The 11,269-nt window shown below is 28.9% G+C and overlaps 1 protein-coding gene across 3 annotated transcripts in view; it reads right to left on the bottom strand.

Annotated features, from left to right (window-relative positions):
* Positions 1-7,664: 7,664 nt before the first annotated feature.
* Positions 7,665-11,269, bottom strand: part of LOC108693897 (ATP-binding cassette sub-family G member 1) — a 45,092-nt gene continuing 41,487 nt past the window's right edge. For all 3 annotated transcript variants that reach the window (XM_018203095.1, XM_018203094.1, XM_018203092.1), the window contains 5 exons: positions 9,339-9,502; positions 8,994-9,162; positions 8,794-8,894; positions 8,364-8,705; positions 7,665-8,294 (listed from right to left, as the gene is read on the bottom strand). In XM_018203095.1, the coding sequence (XP_018058584.1) occupies positions 8,136-8,294; positions 8,364-8,705; positions 8,794-8,894; positions 8,994-9,162; positions 9,339-9,502 (935 nt within the window). In that variant the 3' untranslated portion in view covers positions 7,665-8,135. The remainder of the gene's footprint in view (positions 8,295-8,363; positions 8,706-8,793; positions 8,895-8,993; positions 9,163-9,338; positions 9,503-11,269) is intronic.

Consider the following 11,269-nt stretch of genomic DNA (forward strand, 5'->3'; position numbering starts at 1 on the left):
GATCATTTACATTAATCAGACGTGGGAGAAGTTAACAGCAAGTGCAAATGTACTGCAAGATTGATAATAAAATAATCGTGGGGATCACTAATATGTACCGAAAAACATATGTGTCAAAATAGTAACAGACTAGATAAAATAGTTTGAAATGATGTGGTTTTTTTCATGTGCGGCAAGAAATAATCTTATGTTATTGTAAAATTTTAGCTTATCTTCATATTAATTTGTTTTGCGGATCTTAACCTTAAAAAAGTCTATACAGAGTGATCTAAAATAATTATTGGTTTCATAGTCTTCATTAAGAAAGTCATTATTTGGGATATTGTGATTTTAATATCAATTATTAATCATATTAATTAATTATATATTACTTTTATAAAATTATTTTTTTATCGAAAATTGTATTTTTCTTGTTATAGGTAAATTTTTGCATAAAAATCGCATTTATTCGTTTGATTCTTCAAGTTCTTGAAACTTTGCTTAAAAACATATTGCAATCTCGATAATCACTGTTGATTATCCAGGCACTAATCACGCCAAACATAGTCACTAACTGAGACAAAATAAAATCGAACGGTCACTAACAGATACATTTACATTAGAGATATATCCATTATTTAATGAATGTAATATATAATCTTATAAAATTATAGCAATGGTTGTCTATTGATAAAATGACCTAGCTTTTCTATACAATAATAAGAATTTCAATTGAAAGCCAAGTTTTGTTTATTCAAATTCCATCCATTAAATTTCATAGACTTGATCACTAATTGGAACATTCATTCCGATGGCGCAACATCCCAATATCGGGACCGGGCCTATTTTTCATACGTATACTTGTGGTGCGCACGCAGGTTGTATAGAGACATAAGGGACCTACAATTTAACGCTGGACAGTTTTGAGAGGTTTTCTTAGCAATAGATACTCTTGGTTATTTATCAAATCGCCAAAGAGGAGTTACGTGAAAATTTCTTGGATCGAACCGGAATTCCCTAGCATGATAGACTCGCACGCTGTCCATCATGCTATGCTCGTGCTCAGTTAGTATATCCATTTTTTTTTTAAATGGTCCTAATCTTTTCGTTTTTATATTTTATAGGAGATGATAATGTCTCGACTCTAATTTACATACATTATCGATAGAAATTCGAATATTAAAATAGAAAGAATATTAAAATAACAATTAAAATAAGTTCGCTCTTCATTAAACTTCTATATGCACTTAAGTATTGCTAAAGAATTGCTGACCTTGTTTAATTTTTCAATAACTTCAAAATTAAGTTAAAGGATTTCTTTTTATTTCTTCTTCAAAGTTCCATTGATTGTATTTTAGATTATAATATATTATATTTTTTTTTAATTAGCGATTATATCACTTAATAGAGTAATGTTTCAGCTTTAAAAATCTGTTTTTTTTATTATTTAGTCGTACAAAAAAATGCAAGAGATCAATTTGAAATCAATTTTAAAGATTACATTCTCAGAACTTATCCATAGAATAATTTAAAATCTTTAAAATCGATCTTGCATTTTTTTGTACAACTAAATAATAAAAAAAAACAGATAATGGTTCGACGATTTAACAATTAAATATTCGCATTAACAACGTTTTTTATGAATTTCTACAATTTACAAGCGTGAGTAACTTCAAAAAAATCTCAAATTTTTTTCGCAAAACACGTATCTCATGTTAATGAATATCATACTAATAAATAATAATTTTAAAGAGAAAACATCTAAAATATTACTTACTTTTAATGATATAAATTAGTAAAAATTCAGTTGTGTTAATTTTTGCTCTTGTGTTGTTTTTTATGATTCTGTCATCTTAAATATTAAATTAGCAGCGCCACTGTTTTCTTAGAAATGATACATAATATAGAATTGTTTTTGGTAATACAAAATAGTACAAATTCAATCTTATTGATTTCTGATATTATTTTTCTCTTTTTTTTTTATTTTGAATTGTGCCAGCTTAACGTTAGGCTAGCATCGCCACGATTCTTTCCGAAATCTTACAAAATCATTAATGGTACCATTTAATACAAAATGAGTACTAAAAATTCCGATAGATCTGATTTGATTCTGTTGATTTGGTCCTGCTAGTTTTACAGAGTTCAATATTTACAAAATTAGTTTTTTGACTCCCCTCACGATTTAAACTTTAAACGCGTTTTTTTTCATCAAAATTTTTTAAATCGATTTACATCATAACTTCCATAATTTTCATTCAATTCACTTGAAACTTTCAAAAAAAAATCTTCTTTTGATAATTATCTAAAGAACTAATGATTTTACGATTATGAACTAATTATTGTTATTATAATAATTAACATTTTTGTATAAACTTTTTTTTTGTTAAAAATGATTGTTTTTTTTCAAATCATTTTTACAAAAATGCATATTTCTGAACATCCTTACGTATTACTTTAGTAAATGTTACGTAGAAAATAAAAATTTTTGTTTTAGGTCAAACTGTAATAATCTTGTATGCCAATCTTGAAAACCGGCTTATTTCAATCAACTGCGCAGTGTTGCCATTTTGCTTAAAAAAATTTATTATTAAAAAAATATTATTATATGATATTACGCTATTTTCATAAGCAATGCAAATATGTCTTAATACTTGAGATAAAAGTGCACGATAGACAAAGCCCAATTATTATCATTTATGGACAGTCCATGGCAATGAATAGATATATCTGTGCACGTGTATCTGACGTGCACGTTGATCTGACACAATTTTAATTTTCCATAAACAATACGACAGTCAGTTGACTCTTTGTCTATCATATATTTTTTATCCTTAAACTGTTATTTCAAACTGAAACAAAACAGAGCTATGTAGGAAAAAGAACAAAATCAAACGTGATAACAAGCTGCAAGATAACATAGAAAAAAAAAATCAGGATTTAACGGATGTACTACGTATGATGCAAATTTTATTAATTACTATTTAACATCATAATTATGATTATTAATTTGCAAAATATCAGAACTTTGATTGTTTTATTAAAAGTAATACAATTTACTTTATATTCAAATAATACAGAAAGTGAAGAACTTTATTTTTATACTTATATCTGCAAATAAAATCTATTCCATTTTCCATTGTTTTGTTTTGCATAATGTCTGTTAATAAAAAGTATATTGCATATAATAATTTTCGTAAATTGTATCACGTATTGCCAATATATTCTTCTTTGCTATATAGTTTTCAGAAAAAAAAATGTTCTAATAAAAAGTATATAAAGTTTTTATTATTATTGTATATCAATTCTTACACACGCAGCACACACACACACACACACACACACACACACACACACACACACACGCACGCACGCACGCACACACACACACACACACACACACACACACACACACACACACACACACACACACACACACACATGATTTATACCTAATAGCTCTTGATAATTCCATTATATCTATAATGATAAACGCGTATAGAGAATTAATAATCATTAGTAAAACAACGGAAATTCCGTTTTTATACTAGTAATGTATGATTATGAGCCAGTTAATCTTAAAAATGTAATGATCTGCTTTTCGACTAATTATTTCTTATTCACCATTCACCATTTTATGATTATAGTGTTATATAAATTTTTGCATGCAAAAACAGATTATATTTGCAAAGCAGTTATATTTAAAACACTATGTTTACATACAATACGTCATATTGACATATGATGTTGATGTATATGTCATACATTATTTTTTTATACATTTTACTCTTTGTTCTGTAATATTAATTAATCATTCTGTAATATTAGGTGTGGGAAAAATTTCGTGGCGTTTTTCCCATTACATCTAACGGGAAAAACGCGGAACTTTTTCCCACACTTAATATTAATATTAATTAATCATTGACAGTCATATTACATATATAAGATATAATGTGTATCTCTTTTGTGATACATAAGTCTTTCAATTGCAGATAAATAAAATGCTGCAGATATTGTCCAATAAGAAAACATAAAAGAGTTCATAATTATTTACTTGATCGAAAGTTAAAAATAAGAAAAGATCATCCTTACGTGACACAAGTGTATTGCGATACAATATAATATTAAAATATAATTTTTTTAACGCATGTAACATATGTACATTTATATATAGAGTATCCCATTTTAAAAATCCATCCAAATATCTCAGAAACACTGCGTTAAATCGAAAAATGTTTCAGATAAAAGTTTTGTGATTTCGAGAGGGACACCAGATCATTGATTTAGTTTAGACTTTCAGTGGCGTTGTCAAGGTCAGGATAAGATCACTTTGAATTTTTTAAATAGAATTCCCCATTTTTCATTAGATATTCATTAGATATTCTAGTTTATCTCGAGAATTTTTCAACATTCTATAATAAAATATTTTTTTATTAAATACTTTACGAGTTATAAGACTTGAAAGTTATAATATCGTCGGCATTAGCATTGCTCAAGGTCCGACCGACGATTAAAATCTCTTGAATGTTGTTCTTGGTCTTGATAAATTATTAACAATATTATCCAGATCAATATGATCTTGAACAACATTTTAGAGGTTTTAGTCGTCGGTTGGATACCTTGGATAATGCTGGCAGTGCTGTAATTGCAAATCTTAGAACTCAAAAAGTATTTAATGAAAATAAACTTAATATAGTTATAGCGTTTTGGAAAGCTCTTGAGGTAAGTTACAAGAATAATGTAATGAAAAATGAGGGTTCCATTTAAAAAATTCAAAATGACTTTATCTCGACCTTGACAATGCCATCCAAGGTCAAACTAATGATACCATCTTAGTCCCCCTCGAAGTCACAAAGCTTTTGTCTAAAACATTTTTCGATTTAACGTAGTGTTTCTGAGATATTTGAGTGGGTTCTTTAAAAATGGGACCTTGTATATAATAAGATACATATTTTTATGTTTTTAATTTAATTTCTTAAATAAAGATCAAACTTTTATATGAAAAAAATGATTTTGTTGGAGTATTTCCAAATTTAATTAGCTACAAATCTGAAAATAATTTTATTGGATTATAAATAATTACATAAGAATCTGAAACATAATGAATAATTGCAAAATGTTTTGACATTCTAGCAATCATTTTGAGTCCTATATATAATTATTTTGATGATTCAACAAAATTATTTTCAAATCTATATATCGAGCTAAATTTTTAAAGCCTTTAACAAAATGAGAGGACCTCGTTGCCTACAAACACCAATAATTGCCTATGTGTTACTGCACACAAATACATATAAAATTAAGAGAAAAAAGCACATTTGCACACATGACACTATTGTTCACAAACTACATTGCACATATAATATTATTGCCTACAGATTGATTACCTACAAACACTATTCTCTATTTTAAGAACACAGATTTTCTACTTTAAAATTTTTACACTGCTTAAAAACAAATTATTTTCATGTACACTTTAGCCTTAATTTTATATTCGTGCGCAAAATTCGTGTTGTCCTTATAGGCAATCGATCTGTAAGCAATTAGATATATGTATACAATAAAATAATTAGATATATGTATACAAAAAATATTAAAACAATTATTATACAACAAAGATTATTGAAATTGCAATTTATAGTATTACAAAAAGTATATTTTATTCAGTATTTTATACAGTATAAACTATAGTAAGGATGATGCCAATTCGGCATAATTATAGATATATTTACTCAACACTTCTTCTTTTACAAAAGTATATTTATATTAACAATCAATTATGTTATCAATTGATTATTGTTCGTTTCATTTAACAAATAAGTAAAAATATACATGTATAAGGACTTTATCCATTTGAGCGCCGCAATCGCATTAATATATATTTTTATATATTTTATATATATTTTTATTAATATATTTATATTTGTAAATCGTCGATTCAAATCCTTAACTTTGGTGAGTTATAAGAAAATATACAAATAAGAATTTTATTAATTTAAAACGACATAGAGTCATCTTAAATTGCTGTTTTCCTTTGTCGTCTTTAGAAGTTTTATTCTTTCTACCACTTAACGATTTAACACTAGAAAAATTAACTCACGCTTGTTTGTAATCTTACATTCTGTATATGAAACATAGTAACAATTTATATACAATAACAAATCAATTTAATTTGTTTTCGAAAATGTATAAAAATTTGTTTTTTGCATCAGTTTTTGAGCACTGATACAGATACAGAGTAACGCGGAAAGAATTATTTGCCATTATTTGTTCTAAGTTATCTAAAAAATATCTTTATGTACATTTGCACGCTATTATCTTCGACATCGAAACCTAAGCAAAATAGTCATTAAAATGACGTTAAAATGATTAAAAATCACTTTTAATCATGTTTCAATCATGTATTCGATTTATTTTAATGTCATTTTGACTTGATATTGTCATGACTTGTTGTTTTGCTTAGGAATGTGACTGAGAATATTCACAAGCTTTTAAACGAGTGTGTAAACTCATTTTGATAGCTCGATAGAACCGTCTTTCTCTTGTAAAGCATCAAAAACATTTGATCTTCAATGTGCAAACTTAATCTGGCAAGTTGTGTGTGTGTGTGTGTGTGTGTGTGTAAATTCATGCGGTTATAAATCATTTCGGACGTTCGTCGTTTCCAACCTTAATTTTAAGAACACAATTATTCACGTTTGATCTTCCTTAACTCTTTCTTCTTTTTCTTTGCATCATGAAGCTCACAGCCATCGGATAAAATAGAATGGTCGTTTGTGAGACATTCATTGATTAAGGCTTTGTGTTTGTTCACACAGATTAGGCACAATTGAGGGCAATTAATAAGACCTTCTCGAGGAATACGTGCGAGTTGATCCTTTCATTTTGCCTTCGTTCAGCCGCACAATTTAGTAATAAGCATTTGAATTCTTCTTTTTTCAAACGAATTAAAGTGTTTAAAAAAATTGCTTTGAATTTCTTTAAATATTGTACGAAACTGAAAAATTTTTGAAAGCTTGAGAAGAATCTTGAAAGTTTTGAAACTTTTGATCTTCTAACGATTCTTTCATTTCAAATATTTGAAAACCTGAATATGTATTTTTTTAAAATAAGACTATCTTGTCCGAAATGAGCTAAAGTGTTAAAAAAAAGATGTATTCTTAAAAGATTTATACGTTCAAGAATATATTTTAAATATTATTTTGTTTCGATTGTTGATATTCAAAACAGTTCCAGATTTTTGGTATATATTCCAAATAATTGATAATACCTTAAGTCACTGCTCGCTCGCGCTGATTTTACGCTTGAATTTAATGCTTAAATTTTAGTTGATCATAAATTCAAGATCAATGCTTGATTGCATTCTAACGAAAATATATATACTCTCTAAATTTTTTGGAGTGGAATCTTGTTCTTGAAAAAGTCTTAAAAGGATGATTTTCAATCTTTGAAACTGAGATTTCATTTTCAGAATGAGATTCATTCTAAAAGATTTAGAGAGTATTGACATAGTAAAAAAGGGAAGATATAGTATATTTCGAATATACAGAGTGTTCGATAAGTTTTGACAAAGCGCTTATGTAAGTAGAGCGGATTAAACTGAGTCGAAAAATCCTCTTTTGACTGTTTAACCCGCTATATGAGCTTTGTGGACACCCTGTATATGTATATGTGTGTGTGTGTATATATATATATATAAATAGTATAGAATAATACCCTGAATAAATGTTGGAATCGTAACTACCAGCCGTCGTCGTTATTAAATTAAGGATATATATAAATAAGTTATATTAGTATTGGTCCTATTATCAACTAAACTTTAGCAACTCTAAAATGTGACAAAAAGTAGATCATACTTCGTGATACTTTCGAAATGTACTAATGCCTCTTCGACAATGAATAATTATTTTCGCGAGAGTTCTCATCGAGAAGTTCTCGCGAGAATCCATTGTTTGCGTAAAGTTCCTTATTTTTTGATTGTTATTGTCGCGAAACGCCGGAACCGAGTCTTCGTATCGCCATTTTTAAATATAATTTATGAGATTACGAAAAATGCGTCCGTTTTTGCCTGCGAGGTTTTACCCGATAGATGATAACACTTGTATTAAGCACAATTTGTAACCACATCTGATTTTACAATGTTTATATATATTGATAATCTATCGGGCGGTCTTAATCTTCCAACGCAGGAAGAGATACGCGGCAATTCGCAGCACGACAAAGATGAGCAGAAGAGCGAGAATATCTAAAGTGAAGTCAGCGTCAAGCATGTCCAATTCTTCCAGAGTCGTCTCTGGATCCTTGAAGTGACAATATACCTAAAATGCACAAAAAAATTCAGCAACGCCTGTCACAGTCAATATTGCGAATGCAGCATTTAAATCTACCTGAAAACACTTTAGTTTCTCTCGGCCGAAGCCATAAATGGTCAAAGCGGTTCCCTCGAAACCGTATCTGATGTAACTGAGGTACGTAATCCATCGTAGATAGACCGGAATTGCGTCGAAGCTGACAAAGAATCCTGAGAAGAGGAGGAAAGGCACCGACATCACCGGCGCGAGGAACACGCCGTTCTGTACATTCATTGCCGCACCTACCACGAGACCCACTGATTGCGCAACAAAAGATATCAATAAACAAGTGCCCAAGAACATAGAAAATCGCGTTAAATCCGCTGGCTGACTCGTTAGGAAGTACACAACGGTGACGTATAATATACAAAATATAGTCTGAAAAGCAAAGAATGAGAAAATAATTATTTATTCCTTTGTGCAACTATATGTTATTTCTTTTCTGTCGTTATCCGATAAATCTTACCTGAAACGGTAGATCCGAAATAGTAATCGCCAAATAATACGACTTTAGAGAATACCATCTGTTGAAGTTTTCTTTCAAAAGTACAGGCAGTTCTAGCGGAACTACAAATAAAAAAAAGAAATAAGTAAATGATTTATAAGGATAATGTATCAATGTTGCTCTTCGCGATAGCAAGGTAGTGTAAATTACAAGCAACTTACAGGACAGAATTGTGATTGTCATGGAAGTATACATGAGGAACAACATGTTGAAGAACAAGAAACCCAAATTACTAAGTACTTTAGCGCCATCGTTTCCGATATCATAATACAGTGCGCTGATTAGTCCTGCTACTAGAATGTGAGCGAAAAGTCGGAGATACATGAGAGTCTGCAAAACATATTAGAAGAATATATATATATATAGGTATTAAAATTAAACAATATATAAAAATTTGAAGATACATTAGAGATGATGAATATTTCATAAATAGATTCGCGCAACCTTGCTGCGAATATCATAAAACTCATAGTTAGAAAGGCGAGTAATCTTTCTTTAACACCTACCCAATCTCTACGACTGAAAAGTAGAGCGCGCTTCAGAATGATGTAAAATTGTTTGAATTCGGACGTGGGATATCTCTCAGATGTGACTACGATTGATTCATCGAGCAGAGCTATGTTAGCATTGTCCTTTTTATCCGAATCCATTGGTATTGCCACATCCAACGCTAAAATCAATTTTAATATTTATATTGTCTTATTATATTGTCTATATGTCTTACTTATATTATATTGCCTGTTTGTAGCGTATTTTGCTATGACAAATCTGTGAATTCGTCAAACAGTTCTTTGTGATCATTATACATACAGTGTTATAGTTTCATTTTTATTTTCCCAGGCAAGTATTTTTAAAAATATGGAAGATACGGAAAAACGTTTCAAATAAAAGTTTTATGACTTCGAAGACGATATAATATAAGATGGTGTCATTTATTTGATCTGCTGTCGTCAAAGAGAGTTAGAGCAAGATCGATTTTATGGATTTTTTGAAAATCCTAAAATCTCTTATTTTTCATTACATATTCCTTACCTCGAAAGCTTTTCTAAATATTATAATAAAATATTTTTTCATAAATAGTTCTTCTCGAGTTACAAGGTTTGAGTGGTGGAAAAATTTCGCTGAAATTATTTCACATTTTGGAACACTTGCCAGCATTTCAGAAAAATTTCAGTTTAAAATTTCAGCGATTTTTAGTTAAAAAATTCATTTCAACAAAATTTCAGAGAAATTTCAATTTCAGCGATTTTTTTAATATATTAACTGAAAAATTCAGATTCAGTGAAATTTCAGCAAATTTTCAGCAATTTCATTGAAATGTTCTAAAACGTGGAATAATTTCAGCGAAATTTTTTTACCAGGGGAAAGTTAGTAAGTATTACCTAATCGACGCGACGGCTAAAGCCTTTCAAATATTATTCAGAGTCACGACAATATACAAGATCAAGGTAATGGGAGTTCATACAGCACAGAATTTGCAACAATATCGCTGCAAAATCTCTGCAATATTGCTGCATCTTTTATGCAATATTGTACTAGGGAGATTTCTCCTATTTTCATTTTTATTGTAAAAAAAAGAGAAATAACATTTTACCTTTACATATGTTGTAAAAGTTATGACCTTGAAAGATATTAGCAGTTGAAAGATATTAGCAATTGGGTAATGCTAAACCTTGGATAATATTAATGCCAGCGATACTGTAATTTTCAAGCCTTATAACTCGAGAAATACTTTATGAAAAAATATTTTATTATAGTTTAAAAAACTCTCAAGGCAAGGTCACCAAAATAAAAAATGGAAGATCCATCTAAAAAATTCAAAGTGACCTTGTTCTTTTTTTTGACAACACAAACCCAAGCAAACTAACACGGCACTATCTTAGATTCCCCTCAAAGTCATAAAACTTTTGTCTGAAACGTTTTTCCATATCTTCCATATTTTTTGAATTTGCCTAGGGAAATTAAAATGAAACACACTGTATAACCTTTTGTGGTCCAAAAAAACTATTTCTTGAAAGTAAGCGAAGAATTATAAGTAGGTAACTCGTCCTAAACTTTATCTAATCGGTTGATTTAAACATGATTTTAACATGAATCAAAAAATTTTTATTAATTGAAGAAATTATATAAATATAGATTTTAAAAATATAGTTTGCTGATTATAATTGTATATAATTCATATATAATATAATAATAATATTATATTGTATTCAACGATAATGAATTGATGAATTATATGATAGATTGACGATTATTGAATTTAATTCGACATAAGACCACAAAGAATTAAGATCTAATCTAATTAAGAAAATATAATCAGTGAAGAAAAAGAAAACACTCATGCCACAGAAGTTTGTAACAATAACGTTGCAGCAATGTTGCTGCAAGCTGCAGGATAAATTTTTGTAAGATTGTGTTTTACATATATATATATATA

The sequence above is a fragment of the Atta colombica genome, unplaced genomic scaffold (assembly GCF_001594045.1).
Source record: "Atta colombica isolate Treedump-2 unplaced genomic scaffold, Acol1.0 scaffold110, whole genome shotgun sequence".
NCBI classification, from domain to species: Eukaryota; Metazoa; Arthropoda; class Insecta; order Hymenoptera; family Formicidae; genus Atta; species Atta colombica.